Below are 21,584 nucleotides of genomic sequence, written 5' to 3' on the forward strand. Positions count from 1 at the left end.
GACTAGAACGGTGCTATACAAGTACAAGTCCATTTACCATTACCATGTGAAGAACTGTAGAGATATGTCCTCGTTTTCATAAGGATAACATTCAAAGTCTGACAAAAACAGAAATTTGCACCAGGTAGCCTACACACAAACCTAACCCTAAATAGTTAAGTCATCTTCAACAGGACTCAAAATGACTGAGTTTTTTTGGGTGTACCACCAGTGAAGGGTGTGGGGAAGTAGTGTGGATGAATTTGGGGAGGTTAAAGACCAGTTGAGCTGCTGCATTCTGGATTAGCTGTAGAGGTTGAATGGCGTTAGCGGGTAGACCTGCCAGGAGGAGTTACAATACAGTACAGTACAAAAAAAGTAATGGTAAAATAAATCAGTAATGTTGATTTTTCGTTCGATAAGGACACATCAGATTACTCTCCTATGTGACAGTCCTGTGTTTGTTTGATATGGCCATCCATCACCACCACCACCTCATGCAGATTGTGTCACTCTACCAAGTCACCTGACATTCCAACTTTACTCCCTGTCATAGTTACTCCGGTCACTAAAAGTTGAATTTTTCTTCTTGTATTTATATCTTTGGTCTGGTAATTGATTTAATCCTCTTTGGAGGCGCTGGAGTATCTCGAGGAAATCCACGCAGGGATAACATCACCACATTTTGTCCCTCCACTTGTAGGTGTTTATTATAATAATTAAAAGGTATACTGGTAATAGATCACTGGCGATCACTAGGCGATAAGCCTATGAAGTCGAAGATGTTGACTTTATCCAATAGTTTTCCACCATTGTGTCTTCAGTGGGTGGTATCTGCAGCAACTAAGGCAACATTCGACCTGTGTGTCATTCATACAACCAATGTGTCCATGTTAAACATAGATCCAGCCTCTTAATTTCGCTATTATTATATTATATATTATTATTATATTATCTTAAAACTTGTTATGAAAATGTAATTCAGCATGCCCCTAGACTCCTCTTTTTGTAACGCACATAATTCAAAACATTGTGGCACCGCTGCTGAGGGGGTGTCGGATCACGGTCCCAGGTATCAAAAATTAGAGCATAATTTCAACACCAGCTGTGCTACACTTCGTAGGAAGGTACGTAAGTCTACGTAACAGGAGCACAGCCCGCCTGTCTGCAGTCGTGCACGTGAACTGCAGCAAGTCCGCAGAAGTCGCAGCATCATCGGCACTGCAGTGAAATCCAGCTGACAACACAACACACCCTGCTGCAAGCTCCACGGACATCACCGGAGGCTCCGTTTACCGAGCAGATACGAGGAGACGGTGAGCTGCTGTAACACCGCTGAGGTAAAATACTCTGCTCACTGCATTTTGTCCCGCAGGAGAAACTCTGACAAGGTAATGTTAACGCGGGAGCGGGTGAAGTGTCATTGCCAACAGCGCCGAGGAAGCGAAACGTCAGCTTTCATGTGTTATCGTAGTAATTTGGTGGAAACCATTCTGACGAAAGAATGGCATTTGTCTTCTAAGAAGGTATGAGCCTGTACAAATAAATACATCAGACTCCTGCACGTAACAGCTCAACCTGCTAGGGCTGTTCCTGGAGCTGGGCCAACTCCACTGCTGTCCCGTCAGCAGCAGATGGACTGCAGACTACCGGAATGTTCTCCACGCTCGCGTTCTTAATGAAATAGGCTCCATGAAGCACTGACTGTAATTCTATATTTGTCTGGAGAGACTTCGTTTGAATGGATGTTCAAAAACACCGTGTTTAGGCTGCTGCTGTCAAGAAGTAGTATTCCTGCCAAAATATGTGTGATTCACAATATGATCATCAAAATATTCTTAAGTCTTAAAATGGCATACATATACAGGACTGTATTTTTATTGCATAGGACACTTTTTTTTAGTGAGTATCCTTTTTTAGTAATAAACAACCAACCAAGTAATGAAGGTAATCAAGTCATAATACAACAAAATACTCAGCCGATAATAATGATAGAGGCCGATCAGATGGAGAACAAGTCTTTTTTTTTTTTTTTGCTGAGTCAAGGCTGTTAAAGGGGAACAAAGACTAAATTAAGAAATGCCATGTTATGTCCATGGCTGAGGAAATTTGGAAACATGAGCTATTTTCGCTTGAACCCAGAAACATGAGACGTAAGTCTCAAACTTGTGACGTCATCAAGCTGCTCCACAATGAATAGGATCCTGATTTTGTGAATATAATAAAAATAAAAATGCCGTGGTATGTTTATTATTTTTCATATACCCAAATCATCTTATTATGTAGTGTTCTCAGTGACGTCTAGAACATCATTCCTAATTAAATGTTTAAGGTAATTTATTGTCATTCTTTGGGCAGATAAAATGTCCATCATCCCAACACAAACATTTTTACACCAGGAACTAGAGTCCTAGCTGGGGTAGCTAAACTGAAATCCCGGCTCTCTTTCCTCTCTTCCATGTTCTACTAACTCCTCTTTCAGTGGCATTTGGTCCAAATCTGGCTGGGTGGTTAAAAGAGTCCGTTTCAAGGTCATCGATCATACATGCTCCATAAATACAAAAAGGCAACAAATTAAAACAAGAAAGAAGTCAACCATCATGGGAGCTTCCGGCCATCACAAATACATGCACCAATACATGCACCACCTTTACCATAGAGATGAGATTAATTGTCTTTGGACCAGTTACAAGCTTTATAATTTACATAACTTATAATAGTTTTATCATAGTTTTTGGATTTGGGAGAGAGTCGTCTCTCTAAATGTTTTCGGCCTGTTTATTCCCCTTTAGTGTGTCGCCTTTGGTCTGAACATCACCTTTTTCTGTGTATCCTGAAGCCGTAGTAGAGGACAGTGGAGCATCTGGTCACAGTGTTCTCTGTTGCCGTTAATCCCAGAACTCAAAATGTGAATGAATCTTTATTATCGATTTATACACATTTTTGACGAGCCAGTGAACTGCATGCAACTATATAGTGGAATTGTCATTGCACCCGATGTTTGAACACACAACTTTTTGAGAAATTAATCTCAACTCAAGGTCCCCTTTGTGACTTTTCACAGTCTTAATCAGTGAATGAAGTTCTCAGAGTGGCCAATATAAAAGCATGTTGAGGTCACAGCTGTGGTTCATGGGTAGAGTGGCCGTCCTGTGATTGCAAAGTTCATGGTTCGATCCCTGGTCTCCTCATAGTTTGCATGTGGAAGTGTCCTTAAGCAAGACTCTCCCAGTTGCTCCCTGAGTGCTTCACAGCAGCACACTGCCCCTAGGAATGGATAACCACAAATAATAATTTCCCCAATCAGATAATACAGGATAGTTTCTTCTGAAAAATAAGATGCTAAATGTAATTTTGAGAACATTTTGAATCAGTATAATTTAGTGTCAAAGAATGCATACAGCCCACCTAATATGTCTAAATCAAATGAATACATAAGTTAATAAATTAAAAAAATATATATGTCAATACATTCTTCAAACTATACGGTGGCTTTATTACAGCGACCCTGGGAATTTTCTTGACCACTGTTAAGCAAGATGTAAGAGCATCTATCACTTCTGGACATCTATCGGCTAACAGTTTTCATCTTCTCTGCCTTTTGCTGCCGTATTACTGTTTAACAGCCACTAACAAATCGGTAGAATTAAGTTAATCTAAATGCCAGTCGCTAAAGGTAAATTGTAACACCAACTTGCGTCCTTGTGCATATGGCATAGTATATTTCTATTAATTTCTTTTAACAATCCTCACCATTCTTTAGCTGTATGCTTTTTCTTTGATTGAATTATTTTGTAAAGACGTTTTCTTTTTCCATCAGCAGCAGGATGGCTCTTAATGACAAAGATCCAATGCCTGCAGCAGGGACCCTCTCCCCAGGCCAACTACAGTCCCACCTCAAGATGGAGCCAAAGACTCTCGGGGTGCGCTTACATGACAAATGGCTGACTGGTAGAGAGCTCTATCCATATTTTGCTGGTCTCCTTGGCTAACTTCTCTCTCGCTCCCTCTCTCTCGCTTCCTCTCTCTCGCTGTCTCTCACTCTCTCAGGCAATCCAGATCGTTATTGGGGGTTTGATTCTCTGTCTAAGTGCCTCTGTGCTCCAGATTCATGAGGTCCACTTTACAGGAGATGTGGCCCTCTTCCTAGTTGTTGTCATACAAGTCAGTGTCAATAAACACGTGTGTCAGACTTTCATGTTTTTCGAAAATACCGTGTCTAAGTATGTTGTTTTATAACCCACCAGGTGACCTTGTCTGGTTCAGTGTTGGTCCACAGTGGGAGGAAACCTACTCTGTTTTGGGTGAGTTTAAAGATTTTGTACACTTTTCTACACACACAATCAGCTAAATTCATTCAGTAGAAGGTGTAAAGTACATTTTGCATTTTTTAGATTATGTTGACCTCCCACCACTGGGGGCGCAAGGCCGACTGCTACGGCAGGTCGGCCCTATATAATTTGGAGAAAGATTAGGGTCAGGTGTTGCTCACTTTGGAAAGGCAAACAGTTTTTTCACTGTTTATGAGAGCATGGGATGAGACGATTGATGAGACTAGAACATTTTGAGGAGCACGTTTGACTGGAACGTTAATGAAACATTGGTTATGGTTTTGTTTTATGATTTGAATACCGGCACCTAAGTTATGCTGAGGAGGTTATTATTTTGGTTTGTAAAAGATTAAATGTGATCTGAATATCGACTGAACATAGTCTTTAATTTAAAACGCATCAGAACAAAAAACCCAGGTGAGTAGCTAAGTAGTGCCACGTTAAATATGCAACGGGGGCACTGCAGTAGCCATTCACCCAAAACCCCTAGTTTCAAACTGGTAAACTGGCAAAGGCAGTGTGTTACTTATTATAAGGACAAAGTCTGGACAGGAAAAATTGTTGTAATTTAAAAAGGCAAACACTGGGTCCCAAAAGAGTGGAACCTTAAACACAACAGCCCCAGTCTGTCAGCCCCAAATCTATACTGATGCCATAAAATTGAATGATCATGAATTCACTGTAAAGTGGACAAAAGTTACTTTTATGGCAAGAATCCAAGATCATTTATTAGGAGAATATTCAAACATTATGAGGCAGTGTGTCATTTTGGAACACGTGTGTGTGTGCGTGTGCGCGCGCTTGCGAGCGTGATACACACACATACATACACATCACTGATCTGTGAATGGCTGCTGTGACTTCATGTCATGACCATACTTGGACATTGTAGCAATGCATAGTGTATACAATGAGCAATGAGCAATATTATTATTATATTTTATCATATCTATCATAGCAATACTATCATATTTTTGTGCAATACTGGGTGAACCGAAATTATCTTACAATTTTTGTATCTTTTATGTTTTGTGCCTTATTTATTTATTTTTTAACTTTATTGTAATTCTGTGTAGGAGGACCAAGCAAAATAAGCTTTTCATTGTATAGAATAACTGTGCATATGGCAGTAAAAACATTTGTGGAATTTACACAACATTTACAACTAGTGGTTATTTCTATGGTGGATTGAGGGAATGGTAACGGTTTTTACAGCGATAAGGCATGGAGGTAAGCCACGCCCCCTTTCTGGCGCGAATGAAGTGAATAAACCACATATAATCGAGGAAGTAAAGGTGTGTGTAGTGTTCTCGTGCAGTGTGTTAAAACTCTGGACTAAACACCGAGTTAAACCACAGTCAATGAAGACAGAGATCGTAGTAAGTTTCACTGAATTTACTGTTACTCTTCCTCAATCATGTTGGTGAAAACTGCAAACAAACATACAATACAAACATTCAGTCCACATTCTTAACATAGCGTTTCACAGTAACAAAAATATGAATATATGTTGCAAGTCTATATATTACAGCACTTACGACATTGCTTCTATGATGCTTCAAGCAGAATCCAAAGCATGCGGTCCACTGTCCAAATGTTTGCTGAACCGGAAGTGCTACAATCAGACACCATTTAACAGGGCGTGGAAGTCCCGCCCCAGAAGTGACGAACCGGAAGTCCCGCCCCCATAAGTGCTAAAACTGGAAGTGACGTTGTAATATGACACGAACAGGAAAACCATATTGCCAACTATGTCTTGAAATAAACAACCATTAATTAAACAAATGAAAAATAGAAGAAGAAAAAAATGCCGTAAAGGCAGCACAGTGTGAATGTAGCTAAGGAAAGTATTTTCACAGGCACACGTGAGGATGCCGCATAATAGTGCATACAGTCATGACACGGCATTGTAAAACACTGTTTCTACTGCTTGTGTTAGGTTTTGAGTAAAAACCTTATTGTACATTAAGCACTTTTGTTATTATTTGCAGGTGAAATGTGTCCTGGTTCTGCACCTCATAAGTGCTGCATTTGCCACTGCTGCTTTGGGTCTGATGTCCAAACACCTGCCCTACCGTCAGGACTCTTACCACTGTGAACACTGTCGCAGACTGGAGCTACATGCCGTGGTATTGTCTTGAAGACCTGCAAACAGAGGCCAGAGCACTATATGAGATTCAATAGATTTAAGGTTTCCATGATCATAAAACCATCTGTGGCCAAAAAGAATAGCAACCACTGTAACAAAGCTGTGAACATGTAGTCAAATTCTGTTATAGTATTAGTACTAACGTCCGCAGCGAACAACTGAATGATATATATTATTATTGAAATGAAGTAGCCTGTGATCTGCTTATCTTTGGAAGACGTGAGTCTTGCCTGGTGCAAGACTGAAACAATGTTTGCAGGACAGACATATATTCCTAAACAAAAGTACCCCTCTCCGGTTATACTGTTGTACTTTGAATCAATCAATTTAAAAACACATTTCCAACATTCACTGTGTAAATTTACGAAAAAAAAAAATAAAATTACAAAACTCACGGACTTCTGCAAAGTCCTTGAGGTTTAGTGGTGTCCCATTGTCAAATTGTGGAGTGATTGAGGGCTCTTTGGCAGACATTTTGGGCCATTTATGAACCCTTTCCGTAAGTCAATATTAGATGCTGACTTTGCCTAAGGGAATTACCCACAATGCATTGCAATCTGAGGTTAAACACGTAGTTCACAATGGAAGAATGGAGACGTTAAAAAAAAGGGAAACAAAGAGGCACATAAAATACCTTTACACTATAACATTATGGATTAGAAATGAAACGTAAAAACACATGAACAGAGGGTTCACTAACCTTCTTGAAACCCAGACCTACTTCGAGGTACAAAATAATCTGAAACGCTACTTGTTTGATACAAACTTTGTGAACAACAAAGTTCCACAGATCACCTTTTTATAGTAATATATGCGAAGTGACTGATCACATATCAATGATAATTATTCCTTATAATAATTATTAACAATTTCCACAACAATGATGGTAGGAAAAAATGTTTTATCACTTTGTTAGAAAAATGAAAATTAAGTTATAACCCGGAAGAGAATATCAAATATTTAGTTACTACTGAATAGCATATTGTGTAAAACAATAAGCTATTTTTTTGCAAAACAAAACAAAATGAGTGCAGATATGTGAGCATCACGTTGTAGCAGTATTAGTGACTGCAGTGAGCTGCTTTTCCATCTTTTTAAAACGGGGTTGTAGATTCATGCTTAATGAGCAGAGGTCTGTTTTCTGATGAAAGACGCAACAGCAGAAAAGAACTCACGGAGATCTCATAAATCTTGGCAAAATGCTAAGAATCAGCGAGTCGCGCATGCGTAGTGCAGCCTGTTAACAGATCAGCATTTCCTCTTGCACCCTGAGAAGTCAGAAGTCAGAAGTCAGAAACGTCCGTTTATGGAGCTCCAGGCTGCAGCCTGTTGTTTGTCTTGACCCGCACATACATGAACTGATAGGCTTTTAACCGGATCGATGATAGCTTAAAATAGTGATAGCTTAAAGTAGCAAATCCCATTGTGAAAAGCAGCAACATATTTTTCGCGGCTCTGCCTCTCTCTCTGTCCACTGTGTGTGTGCTGTGTGTCTGTTTGTGTCTGTTGGAGATTCGCCCGTGTTTGGGCGAAACTCCGCTGCTTGCAATACAGAGAAGAGTTTTAAAGGCTGATTTAAGGCTGATTTATACCCGGGTTTTATGCAGAGACGCAAGCACGCATGGCCGACCTTGCGTGGTCAAATCGGCCATTTTGCGTGCTTCACCCCAAATTTCTGACTATCCGCCAAAGCAACGCTAGCCCGCAAGGCTGTGATTGGTTCGCTAACCACATCCTTTCTGAGTCTCGCATTTCCGGTTTCATAACATAATACCGCTGTATTTAAAAGCCATAGCAGAAACACAAACAATGGATCCCGTTGAAGAACGTTTGGCTGAAAAGGTCCGCAAATATGAGAATTTATATAACTCGCCTGACGGAGTACAAGGACACGCAGATGGCGGTGAATTCCTGCAGGGAGATGTCTGTGAACAACAGTGTGCAGGTCGACTCTAAACGGTCATGCCCCATCTGCTGTTCTGGCGTCTGGAAAACGCACGGGAACTATAAACCTAAACGACTCCATCAATCCGACTGCGTGGCCAGCCGCAGTTGTAGTTGCAGGAGTATAATTTGCCCTTTATACTCGGGTTTTACGCAGAGACGCAAGCACGTAAGACACGCATGGCCGCCCTTGCGTGGTCAAATCGGCCATTTTGCGTGCTTGCGTGCATCACCCCAAATTTCTGACTATCCGTCAAAGCAACGCAAGCCCGCAAAGCTGTGATTGGCCGCTAACTACATCCTTACTGAGTCTTGCATTTCCGGTTTCATAGCATAATACCGCTGTTTTTAAAAGCCATAGCAAAAACACGAACAATGGATCCCGTTGAAGAACGTTTGGCTGAAGAGGTCCGCAAATTTGAGAATTTATATAACCCGTCTGACGGAGTATAAGGACACGCAGATGGAGGTGAATTCCTGGAGGGAGATATCGGTGAACGTCGGTGTGCAGGTCGACTCTAAATGGTCGTTGCGCCACCTACTGTTCTGGAGTATGGAAAACGCACAGGAACTATAAACCAAAACGAGTCCGTCAATCAAACTGCGTGGCCAGCCGCAGTAGTAGTTGCAAGAGTATAATTTGCCCTTAACGCGACCGTGGTCGATTGGTAACTTCTTTTTTTTTGACGAAGCTCAAGGTGCCCGCGGGCACCGTGTTGGCTACCTCTGAATTAGGGGAATAGACTCCAGCTACAGATTCTTCTCCTTCTTTACAAGTTAAAGTGTTCTTCTACAAGTTGAAGCAGCGCAACCAACTTGACAAGGTGCATACAGCATCACCTAAAGTACCGGAGCGTGTAGCGCGCAGCCAGCTGCCGTCACAATGACTGTGGTTACATGCATTCGAAGTACTGGCTTAATCGGACTAAAATCAAATTATCCCTTTCATGTAAACACCTTTGTTCGAATAATTGCGGTCCGACTACGATCCGATTAACACCCCTGGATAACTCGATCTGACTCGGTTGAGAATTCGGACATCGCGGCTATGCGACATCGCGGCTAGACTATGCGTCTTTGCGCATGCTCAAGATCCCGACGCCCTCCCTCCCAGGTCGTGACCCGGAAGTTGAGTTGTCACTGCCGGGAGCCGGCCGGCAGAAACAAACAAACGTAAAAGTCGGGATACTCCCTTCGGTGGGTGTCTCCGCTAGCTCCCTGTTGTAGCCAGCTAGCGCTCCTAATCTCCTAATAGCGATCCTAATATACACTGCCATGTATATTAGAATAACAGCAGTTGCCCCGAAAGAGAGCATAGTCCGACTAAAGCAAGATTCAAATTAATACCATCATGTAAACGCACATAGAGAAAGACAGAGGTGAGATGTGATTGGTCAAAGAGCATTAAGGAGCGCTTGTCAAGCTGGCCAGCCAACAGCAGGAGCACAGACAGAAGACAGGACCTGCTCAATGACCATTATATTACATGGAGTGTATTTGTGAAAAAAGAATTACATTATAATATATATATATATATATATATATATAACTTTTAAGTAATTAATTAATTAATAATCACATCAATGAGCATTCAATCCTTAGTCAAATCAAGGAAAGCATAGGTAGGTGGGAAGGTGGTGGAGGGAGCTGCAGCAGCATGAAGATATGACATGATGGCCATTAATTTGCATGACGGGACGTTACATGTGGTCCAATGATGTGACTAAATGAGCTGCAGAAACAATATAAACTACAACGTATAAATACATGTTGCTGAATTTATGGCCGTGTGGGGAGTCCCACGTGTATGTTTTTTTTGTCCGGCAGAGGAGCCAAGCTATGTAACATCCATAAAGCAATCATGATCCCTGAGTAGAATCACATGAATTCATAGTTGACACTAATGTTGTGAAAAAGAAGACTCTATGTTTCTTTGTCTTTACTGTCCACTGCAGCAACATTGTTTCAGAAAATGCACCGGGCTGATCGAGCAAAAGTGTAAAGTAAGTGATTGACTACTGTTACAACTAATATTTTGGTCAGATAGGCTTTGTTATCTTGTCTTGTAGAGTGCATGAAGATGACACATGTATGTTTAATTAATAGACACTTTGTTTTTTTGTTTGTTTTTGTCACACCAAGAAACCCTTTGTTTCATCGTACATACTCTTCCTGTTTTCTGACTTTATATGCTCTTGGATTTCTTTGGCTAGCTGTTGATTGATGGGATCCTGGGGACACTGGTGATCTTCCTGGTGCTGGAGCTGTTGATTTGCATCACTGCAATGCTGTTTGGACTCACTGTCCTAGCTGCTGATGGAACCCAGGTGAACTCTCATCAAAAGTATCCAAATAATGCAAGGCTAAGGAATTACGTAAGAGAGTAGTAAATTGAGTGGTTAATCAGATATTTAGATGTAAAGAGACAGATAAATTCAATAAGGGGTTTGGATACATGGTAACCTAGATTAAACAGGTTGTAATAAGTCAAATGTGGTTAGGTGAGATGGATTTAGTAGTAGGTAAGGTTGGGTTAGATTGAATGGAAAGGGCTGTATAATTCTACTGGTTCACACAAATTGTGGCCACCAATTAGAACGCACAGACAAGATGTTCCTTTGACAAATTAGTGTGTGTGGTTCTGGAAAAGATCAAAAGAAATACATTCCTGTTTCTGTGTCAAGTGCACAAGAATGCCTGTATAAAGATAAAATATGAACAGATAGCTTAATTTTAACAACTATTCTTAAAACATCACAATAGAAATAGAAGGTTAAGTTAGGGTCAGAGTATTGGAATTGAATTAATGAATATCAGATGGACAAAATATGGACAAACAAATCACAGCGTAATGAAACTATTCAATCCCACCACTGAATCGACTGCAGGGGCCCCCAATTGCACCTTTATGTTTTAAGAATAAGCTTGGGTCATTAATGCAAATTCAAAAACGGAGGGTATTTGGGAGGAAATATTTCCAACAGTATGTAACATTGTGGGGACTTTGACAATACACAAGTTTTTTTCAAGTAAGTCTTCTTCTTTTGGGGCCAAAGCTATTGCAAATGTAAATAATACATTTAGTATCTGAATTATACTCTTTTTGTCTCAAGAATAGTCATTATTGAAGGAAAGAAAAAACCTCAACATACCAAGTGACTCAAGACTTTTACCAGCAGTGTATGTATATATTTCTAAGCTACATAATGAACTAAAGGGAACCTGTAGTTCATTATGTGAGCAAGTTCAGTCCGAAGACCATACCTCTACCTATCATTTCTCACACACGTTCACTCATTGTTTACTTGCTGCCATTGTTCGGAGCTGTCAATCACAACACCAGCTATGTAGATCAGCTGGTCTCCTATATCCAATAAGCACAACAAAACAATTACATCGTTAACCTATCATCTTGCTGCTGTCTCTTTTAAACCGTTTCTCTACCTTCGGTTCATTCATGTTGCTGTTACGACTCATGTGCTGCTATCTGTGTTCTCCATTAGCCAGCGTCTGCGTGTTTTCCTTACAAATCGTGGGAAAGCTGTGTCCGGGGCGTGGTCCTTGTTCCTAAACTAGGTTTTATAGAAACACTACGTAGCGCCACATCCTATTATTATACAAGTGGTTCATGTTGTCGTATTTCTTTCATTTTGTCTGACTATCTGCTTCATAGTCGTCACTCATAATTGCGCACAATCATTGTTTTCTAATGCCGCATGTATATCGAAGTTGGTGTCATATCCATAGCATTACTAATTCTCAGGTTACTGCTGACCTTTTTTGTGTAAACCTGTTCAATGTCTTACAAGTGATGAATGACTCATCAAAAGGTGCAGGTTATGGTGACTTACTGCTTGGCAAAATTGATGAAATGTCCCGCCATCATTCCAGTACACTAGCCACGTGGTCTCAGCTCAAACTGTTACTATTTAGGTCACCGCTGACTATTAGCCATTGCGTTGCTAATGGGGGAGACATTAGGCTGTGGTTTAACTTTCCTTTTGGAAACTACTAATTACCTAATTTAGGCAGCTGAAGGCAAAACCGGGATTAATTTGCAACATAAGTTTTACATTACAACATACAGAGACAGAACGGAGATAATAACAATCGTTTTTGGTGACTACTCATCATAAAACCAACAACGAACGAGTGGAAATATATCAGACTAAACTGCAGGCAGTTTACAAAGTAAATATGATGAAATATAACAAACAAGAGTTCAGGTTTACTTGCTGCATGTTTGCCCTCACAGTCTTGGAAAGGAAAGCCCAAAATGTAATGATTCGTCTTGTTCCGTGAATGGATGTCCTCTTTGCAAGCGGGGGAGCGTAGTGCGTTTCCATTTGGGCTGTTTCTCAGAAAAGTTTATTTAAAAGTCTCTTATTTTAAAGTCTCCACTATTCCACATGGCTCGTTGCCCATGTAGGTCTGTTGCGCCTAAACTCCCATTACTCCTGGATCAATGGATGTGAATGGGTAAATGACATGTAGTGTAAAAAGTGCTTAGTGTACTCTGAAGAAAAGTACTAGAAATGTACAAGTCTATTTAACATTAGAATGCCTCCTGGGCGGCTCCCTTCGGAGATTTTCTGGCCACATCCAACTACAGTAGTAAGAGAACATATCTCACCTGCCCAGGGAACACCTCAGGGTTCCTCAGGAAGAGTTGGAAAAAGTTGCTGGGGAGAGGAAGTCAGGAATACATCCTCTTTTTTCTGACGGTTTTCAGACATGCATAAAAGTTCAAGTATTTTCAACTTTTAAGCACCGTGCACACAGTTCATCAATTTTACAATGACTGAGTCATCCAATCAAAACAAGCAAGAGATAGGCTTTAGTACTTTTTCAGACTTCCCGTTTTTATACCGCTAAATGTGGTAGGAACAGACATTGATATGAGCTACATTTTTCTATGATGTACTAAATATTATTTTTCCTCCTCCTTATTCAAAAACAATGCAAGAGCTTGATTTCAGCATTGAAGCAAATTCTTCTTCGTTATTTATGTTTGTTTGTCTGGTTGCTGATAAGCTCCACAGGCTCATCAGCTGTTTTGCCTGACTTGCTTGGGGCATTTTTGAAGCGGAAGTGCCTCTTAAGACGTGTCTCTGTGTGATCGGGGCCCAAGCTTGCTGCCTCCTTTACACTGGCTATGATGGAGGGATGAATGGGTGAAAGAACAAAACACAAAATGTCCCAACTTGACAAACTTAAAGTGACCTTTTATACTGCATTATAGGAAGATTATAATGTATTACAACTGTGATAATCTTTACTATGATCTATGAAAAATGTCTGAGTGACCCATAATTATGAATGAAAGTAAGTTTACAATGTATTACATTGGCATCATAGAAAGAGCTGTAAAATGTTGTGTATTTGTGTGTTTCGTGCAGGCTCCAAGTCAGAGACCTGTTTATCCACAGACGCGCCCGCCACCTGTTCCAGCAACACAGGCTGCTGCAGCCGAGCTTTCTCAGGTTGTGTGTGTGTGTGTGTGCGTGTGCGTGTGTGCGTGCGTGCACGCATTTGTAAATCTTTGTGAATCTTTGTGCGCATTTGTAAATCTTTGTGCGCATTTGTAAATGTATTGAGACTGTCCTGACCCCATACACTTCTGACACCAAATTGTAATAGAAGATTTTCTCAGTTAATCTGCTGAGGAGGAATGGAATCTCGGAATCAAAATTGGCTTTCGTCCGTTTATTCTTGCAAGAAGGAACGGTATGCCACAGCCACCCAAAGCAGTCTGCGACACAGAATTCAATGAACCAACAGTCACAGACCTCTTTTATACATGATGAGGTTCACACCTTCAAACCACGTGGAACAAAGAGAACACTGAGTACCGGCCCATCTTCGACCTTTTGCCTCTTGGTCCTTGAGATCAAAGAAGTCACAATCTCCTTTGCCCTGGGAAATGAACACCCCATCAGTTCACGAACTACCCTCATATACATAGACGAGGAAAACAGTCCTTTAATCTACTTCCCACATCACCATCTGCTTCCAACATCTCTGAGAAACATTTAAATCAGTTTAGAACATTACAATTACTATATTTTACCATTACAGCGCGTCGCACAACCTGCTTTGGTAGTTCTCAAGATCATAGCTTGTATATTTTTACAAGCCTGTGTTTGACGTGGAAAGGGGTGCAAAATCTTGTTGAATCACATTTTAATAATTACCGGTGGAGCATGAAAGGAGATCTTGCCAGGGGGAAAGGATGGGGGGAGGAAGGCAAGACCTCGTTACCTAACACGGTGGCTACTCCGTTAACTATTATCTGAGAGATCCTGGAGGAAATAACAATCCTCATCCGATATGAGTATAATGTCTTCGGTCTTTTATCTCGCCCCGGGCTAAATTGTTAGAGTTTTTATTTATTTCGAGTTAAGTTATTGGTTTTGGCGAGGGTGTTTTACAGCTGTGCAGGGACCACGTGACTTGCCCGTGAGCCGTGTTCTAAAAATCGAAACACGGGGAATGAACGACTAGCTAGTGAGCGAACGACAACGGCCTAGCTGTTAAGTTATTTTACACGCAACTCGACCATGCAGTGACATACGAGAGGATACAAGGTTTTGTTCAATACTCAAACTTCTCAGCGACTTATTGAGTGACGTATTAATCACGCGACACAACGAATCGATAATGAAATTCGTTGCCAACTTTTTTAATAATCGATTTTTAGCGATTTTATTGATTCGGTGATGCAGCCCTAAAGCAGGCGCAGGGCTTGAAAGATTTACCAGAGTTCCTTCGTGGCTTGAGAACACATGGTAACCTCACCCAAAGGTGGTCGCTATTGGGATCCCAGCCAAGTGAGCATTGGCCTTATGTCAACATCCTCTCCCTGTTTGCACCCACTGTCTGCTGCGTCCACAGCTGTCTGTCCATGCTCACTGCAGCACATTTCACATCAGGTTGCAGCTGCTCTTCATCCTGCGCCTCTCTTTTCTCAAAGTGGTTGTAGCCATCAGCGCTGCAAGGCCGGCGTGAAAGCGTGTCAGCACTTCCGTGGCGTGCCCCCAGTCTGTGGACCACAGTGAAATCATACACCTGTAGCTCCTCAATCCAGCGTGCCAGCTGGCCCTGTGGCTCCATAAAAGACATGTCCGGACTGTGAAGTGGGGCCCCCAAGGTCAAACGGTAGGGTGGGGTCAGGCGGTAAGAGGACTGGGGCCTCCACAAGGGCTCTCTGCTCTGTAGTGATGTGAAAGCTACATGGCAATCCTCTTTCCAATCCTATTTTGCTCATACCATGCTGGATGTTCATAGTTATGATCAAATCAAAATATGGTATAAAAGTGTTTTTTTTCTTTCAAATTATTATTAATTTGCAAAAAACATATAAAAATCACACAGGCATAGGAACTCATTTGGGGTTCATATGACTACTTGAACTTGGGGAATAAGGAGGTACAGAAACCCCAGGGCCCCCATTTTTGGTTTAACATTACCATTCAACATGTGTATATACTCTGCAAGTCATGTTTACATTGTACTGCTCTCTGTGTGTGTCTACAGGTGGCTGTTGTTGTGACTGAACCAGATTCAGAGCAGGTGGAGGACCTATCCACCCCAACCACTGAACCCCAGGTTGAGCCAATGAAAGCTGTGACAACAGAGCCGTGAATTCTGCACTCAATGTCAGTCATGCCAGATTGTAAATATGGATGTCGCCTGAGAAAAAATATTCTTGTGAGACTCATGGAGGTCATTCAAATTTGGACCATTATAACGTGACAACAAATTGGCTAGTGGTAGTAGTCGGAGGCCAGAATATAATAAGAATTATGGAAATTGTTATTGCGGAAAAAAATATTTTAAGTGTCCCTTTACTTCTGGCGTGACATGAACACAGAATTAGAATTATAACTTCTGCACCTACAGTACAAAATGTTGTGTTCACATATGGATCGGTGTCACATGAATCTTATTGTAATCTTCAAATGCTAAATCACTGAAATAGAATATAAGTATAAAGAAATATTAATAACACAGCCAGACTCTTAAACAGCGACAGCTTGATAAGCAGGGGGAAGGCTAAGATCGTGGTCAATAAGAGTAGTGGGACATATTCACATATCTAAAAGTCAATGCACATTTTGTGTTAATTTGAGTAAAGGCAGATTTACTATTTACTTAGAATTTTTTTGCCTTTCTTGCTTCAAACATATTTGACTGTTGAAATAAGATTATGTTGTTGTTGTTATGTGGTTATAAAGCTAACCCAGCTTTTTGATCTATATGCCATTCCAGAATTAATGGATGTAAGAGTATTACAGCAGCTGATCTACTGTAAGGTCAATTCATTGTTGGTTCTAATATTTTAGAGTTGTTATTCTGATTCAAACTTCAATTATTATTCTGTTGATTTAATACTTTCAACAAGTGGCTCAAAAAAGAATGAAATATTAGGAATTTTAGTTTTAGTTCCTATGGAGTTGAGCTCCAAAAACATTGTATCCAACTTTTCTCATAATACTAACAAACATTTCCAGATTATTAATCACTTTTTCACTTTTTCTTCTGTCACCCTTTTTGTTTGTGGAAACAATAAAATAAACCTCTCTAGCTGTCATAAGTTTCTAGCCTTGGTAACAAGAATGAAATAAAAACAAAAAAAATAAAATAAAAATGTGTGTGTGTGTGTGTATGCGCGTGCGTGCGCGTGTTACGTGTGGATAGAAACACATGGACACCACAACGAAGAACAAACGTATTGCAGCAACTGCGGAATGGATGCTACTGCGTGTAGCCTGTTAACGTTGTGGAGGACGAGGATTTAGCTGATGTAATACACATCACATCCAACGACAGGACCTACGAAGCCTGACTGCTATGTTCACCTCTCTCTCTCTCGATTTAATTGCGATTAATCGCGAGTTAACTATAACATAAATGTGATAAATGTGCAAGTAAATATTTTAATTGTTTGACAGCCACTAATATATATATATATATATATATATATATATATATATATATATATATATATATATATATATATATATATATATATATATATATATAACTTGTTGTGTTTGACGAAACCGGATCAAGAGCCTCAGGTCAAACACCAGAACCAGGATGGCCTCTGTCATTGCATCCCCTTCCAGCTTCGAGACTACCAGACCCTGCTCATACAACAACAACAACAACAACATACACTTTTTTTAATCCCATCCTTGATCAAGGAGCAGTGGGCTGTCCTATGAGGCGCCTGGGGAGCAATGAGGGGTTAAGTGTCGTGCTCAGAGACACTTCGAAATGTGAATTGTGGGACTGGGGATCGAACCGGCTACCTTGTGGTAACGGGACGACCACTCATCCCCCTGAGCTACAGCAGGGGGAGGTGGCATGTGAGTCCTGGGGGTTATGAGACCATAAGACTTTGACGCTATGAGACTGTGATGTTATGAATCCATGATACCATGAGACTGTGATGCTGTGAAACTATAAGACTATGAGTCAATGAGACTGTGATGCTATGAGCACATGAGACTATGATGCTATGAGACCATGAGTCTAAGAGACCATAGGACTGTGATGCTTTGGGACTGTAAGTCTATGAGACTATAAATCTTTCCTCCTCGTTCTTTCTTCCTCTCTTGTCCTCTTTTCTTCTTCCAGTGGTCCCATTGACTATTTGTCTGCTGAACGTTTTGGGGTGAAAAGAGTCTGACTGTTCTGCAGATGGGGACGGCCATCTTGTTCATGTTGCTCAACATCTGCAACACCATGTAACAACCTCCGGTCTTCTCTTGTCACTGGGTCCAGGTCTAGGAGGACCCAGTGTGACCGGGTCCAGGTTTATGAGGAGCCCAGTGTGACCAGGTCCAGGTTAATGAGGACCCCAGTGTGACTGGGTCCAGGTTAATGAGGACCCCAGTGTGACTGGTTCCAGGTTTATAAAGACCCCAATGGGACTGGTTCCAGGTTTATAAAGACCCCAGTGTGACTGGTTCCAGGTTTATAAAGACCCCAGTGTGACTGGTTCCAGGTTTATAAAGACCCCAGTGTGACTGGTTCCAGGTTTATAAAGACCCCAATGGGACTGGTTCCAGGTTTATAAAGACCCAAGTTTGACTGGGTCCAGGTTTATAAGGATCTCTGTCTCATCTCGCTCTCCAGGTTTGGGTTCACGGTGTCGCTGTTCCTGCTCCGGTCTCTGGTTTCCATGAACTTCACTGTCGTTTAAATTTACACGGCATGGTTGTCCTGGTTTTACTGGGTACAGGTGTGTATTAATCAGGTCTCAGGTAACAGGTGTGTTTGTATCTCAGGTGGTTATTTGTTGGAAGAAAAACATATTCACTCTTAATCAGTTACTGTGTCACTGTTATAATCAGACTTCTCATCTTATTGTCTCTGTTTAATCTTACACACAAAGTCGGCATGATAGCCATATCATGATAGCCATAAGACTGGGGAATCTGTGTGTCTCTGTCTGAAAGAACGTGCAATTCCATTGTTATTGTAGCACCCGTCCCATGTAGCTCTATGATACTATCTGAATCGGCTTGTGGTATAAGTACTGTGGGCGGGGTCCTGGGTACAGTTTTAAATATGACGGCGGTATTACCTGTGTTATAAATTTAATAGTTTGGTTTTCTACAACCGTTACTTTTCTAATAAGGAAAACTTCATTACTGGCGGTGCCTCCAATAGAATTTAACACAGCAACAAATAAAGGTCTGTGCCTCTAATGTTGTCCCTTTATCTGGTTTTGAAATTATGATATAAACAGTTCTGGTAACACACTTTACAAATACATCAACTGTCTTAACGCACAGTGATACATTTATTAACAGTAAACATCAATATACTTTTAAACCCACACTCTCACACACACACATTCACACACATTCAAAATGACAAAACCCCTGTTGCAGGCCTGAGTCGTGGCTTGGGAGCGTAGAGGCCTAAAACGTAATGGCCGTTTCACTTGTCCACACAAGCTTAAACAAAACAAAAGAAGGCACGTGCAGGTTTTGTTAGTACTCACAAAATCCAAGGAGTATTAGGGGGGGGGGGGATGCGGAAAACGGGGTGATGGTCGGCTTCAAAGCGTAGAAGAAAAACAGCAGAAACAGTCCACACAGCGCACGCAGGAAACTGTTCTTGATCGTGGTCCAACAAGAGCTTTCCCGATCCTTCCTCTGTCACCAAGGTCCGTCTCCTGAATCACATAAATCAGCTAAACGCCCAGTCCATATGCTGATTCATGACGTTTTATAGCACAGCTTATCTTAACAGGTTTTATATACAGAGCTAACAGTGTGAAAGCAAAGAAAACCATAATATGCTAATCGCGATTAGCAACACATCGATTTACAATTTAACAGTTTGTCAAAGTATAGAAAATAATAAACAACTTGTATTTACCTTGCGTAGATCACATAAGTGTAAACCAAAGGGTAACTGGTCGTCAGCCATTAAGTTCTGAACATTATGCTTTCATGCAAGACTATCAGGTTCATTCAACGGTGGTCTGTAGCTTCTGCCGTTCACTATAACACAATGCCGCGAAATCTACTGTCCCGCCCCTCTACCTGAGACGCACATTGGATTGGCTGATATCAGGATAACCCAATGAACACACAGAAAACAAAGATTGACAGATTACTCTGCTAACAGTTAGGCTGCATCAAATACACATCACTCAAAACTATTTACTTTAATTTGCATTAACTAACTTTGAACTGTTAAGCTGACTCAAAACGTAGGTCTAGGCTTAGGGACTTTGAACTAAATGTTTTAGGAATATTTACATTTTGATAACTAGATGATAATTGTAGACCGGGCTACATTATGATATCATGCAGAGATTAATCTAAAGACGTAATGAAGCCATTAAGACGTCATGTTGGCCTTGGTGTATTGATAACCATAAGCTATTTAAGAAGGTAGTGCTTCGCTCATTCTTTGAGCAGTCTTGGATATGCAATTTGTCTATCACGTTGTATCGCGGTTATTGATCAGTGTGTGTGTAACAGGTGTGCTTGTGCCTCAGGTGTATCCCGTCGTGGCTCGGTCTTTGGGGATGGGCTTCTGTACTTCGTTCAGTCGAAGAGGGGGAATGATCGCTCATTCATCGCTCAGGTGGGTTAGGTTTTCTTCCAGAGAATCACTCAGGTGAGTTTTCAGATGTTCCTGTCATCCATATCTGGCTCTGTATGTCCTTCAGGTGTTGATGTCTCAGTCGGTGATTCTGGCTCTCAGCCCGTTTGTCATGGCATGTACAGTCTGCGCTCTGTACAGGCCATGTCATGGCTCGTCCTCTCGTCTCTACAGAGACGAGAGGACGAGCTCTGCTGGTGAGAAACGCCTCCTGGTTCACTTTGAACCAGGGGGCTTCATTTCATATAACTCCATTTAACTTCATCCAACTTAATTTAACGTAATTTATCTACATTAAACTTCATGTAACTTCATTTGACTTAATTTACCTTAATGTAACGTAATTTAACGTAATTTAATTAAACTTCATGCAACTTAACTTTATTTGTTTGTTTTTAGCAAAGCTCCTCAAAGTCAAAGTCAGCTTTATTGTAAATTTTTACATATGTGCAAACATGCAAAAAATTGAAAGTACGTTGCTCTTCTGTCCAACATAAAGTAAATAATAATAATAAAGTGCAAAAGCTTTAAAAAATGTAAGAAATAGAGAGAAACATATAAGCATGTATAAACAACATAAATTAGGAACTGATGGCATCTCCAACCAAACTGTTTTATTATTTGTATTGTTTTATTATTTGTATTGTTATTGTATTGTTCGGTATTGTAAGACTGTAATGTAATGTAATCTGTTTCTGAAATCAGATGTTTTCTGACTTTAATTACTCAGTTAATTAATTAATTATTAAAATATTAGAACCTTTTTTATACTTAAAAACTTTAATAAACAGGAAGCATGAACCTGGATGGTGAAGTTTGGGGTTTAATTTCATAATAATATAGTATGATGTTTTCATGATATGAACAAGTCATTAGGGTATATTATTAATAACTCACGCTCGGCCTGATGGGGACGCTGAAGATCCTCCTTAAGCTCGTTAGCTGAGACACTCAGATTACTGTCTGTCCTCAGTGGGCGGAGTCTGCACACTGACCATGCCCCCTGACCTGAGACTGTGTGTGTGTGTGTGTGTGTGTGCGTGTGC

General features: G+C 40.8%; 2 protein-coding genes across 13 annotated transcripts in view; both read left to right on the top strand.

Moving 5' to 3' along the window:
* The first annotated feature begins 888 nt into the window (after nt 1–888).
* Nucleotides 889–17,051, top strand: si:dkey-81h8.1 (uncharacterized protein LOC100034657 homolog). Of its 5 annotated transcripts, none has more exons than XM_068599129.1 (9): nt 889–1,319; nt 3,803–3,902; nt 4,030–4,143; nt 4,227–4,283; nt 6,302–6,439; nt 10,359–10,406; nt 10,617–10,730; nt 13,803–13,886; nt 15,940–17,051. In XM_068599129.1, the coding sequence occupies exons 2-9, from the start codon at nt 3,807–3,809 to the stop codon at nt 16,045–16,047; spliced, it is 759 nt and encodes a 252-aa protein (XP_068455230.1). In that variant the 5' UTR covers nt 889–1,319; nt 3,803–3,806; the 3' UTR covers nt 16,048–17,051. The 5 variants fall into 5 exon arrangements, with proteins under 5 accessions (XP_068455230.1, XP_068455229.1, XP_068455231.1 ...); XM_068599128.1 differs by having other exon boundaries at nt 889–1,295; nt 3,800–3,902; XM_068599130.1 differs by having other exon boundaries at nt 889–1,295.
* Nucleotides 17,052–20,488: 3,437 nt separating this feature from the next.
* The window catches only part of LOC137801732 (protein-methionine sulfoxide oxidase mical3b-like), a 30,399-nt gene continuing 29,303 nt past the window's right edge, over nt 20,489–21,584 (top strand). For 7 of the 8 annotated variants that reach the window (XR_011079905.1, XM_068599103.1, XM_068599107.1 and 4 more), the window contains exon 1: nt 20,489–20,520. Coding sequence is in view for 6 of the 8 variants with exons in the window: in XM_068599103.1 (XP_068455204.1) it covers nt 20,498–20,520 (23 nt within the window). In the remaining 2 variants the exon portion in view is untranslated. Of the gene's footprint in view, nt 20,554–21,584 lie in introns of all 8 variants that reach the window. The other variant, XM_068599108.1, reaches the window with a different exon arrangement.

This window comes from Clinocottus analis, unplaced genomic scaffold (assembly GCF_023055335.1).
Source record: "Clinocottus analis isolate CAN_PGR_092001 unplaced genomic scaffold, fCliAna1.0.p SCAF_43, whole genome shotgun sequence".
Lineage (NCBI taxonomy): Eukaryota > Metazoa > Chordata > Actinopteri > Perciformes > Cottidae > Clinocottus > Clinocottus analis.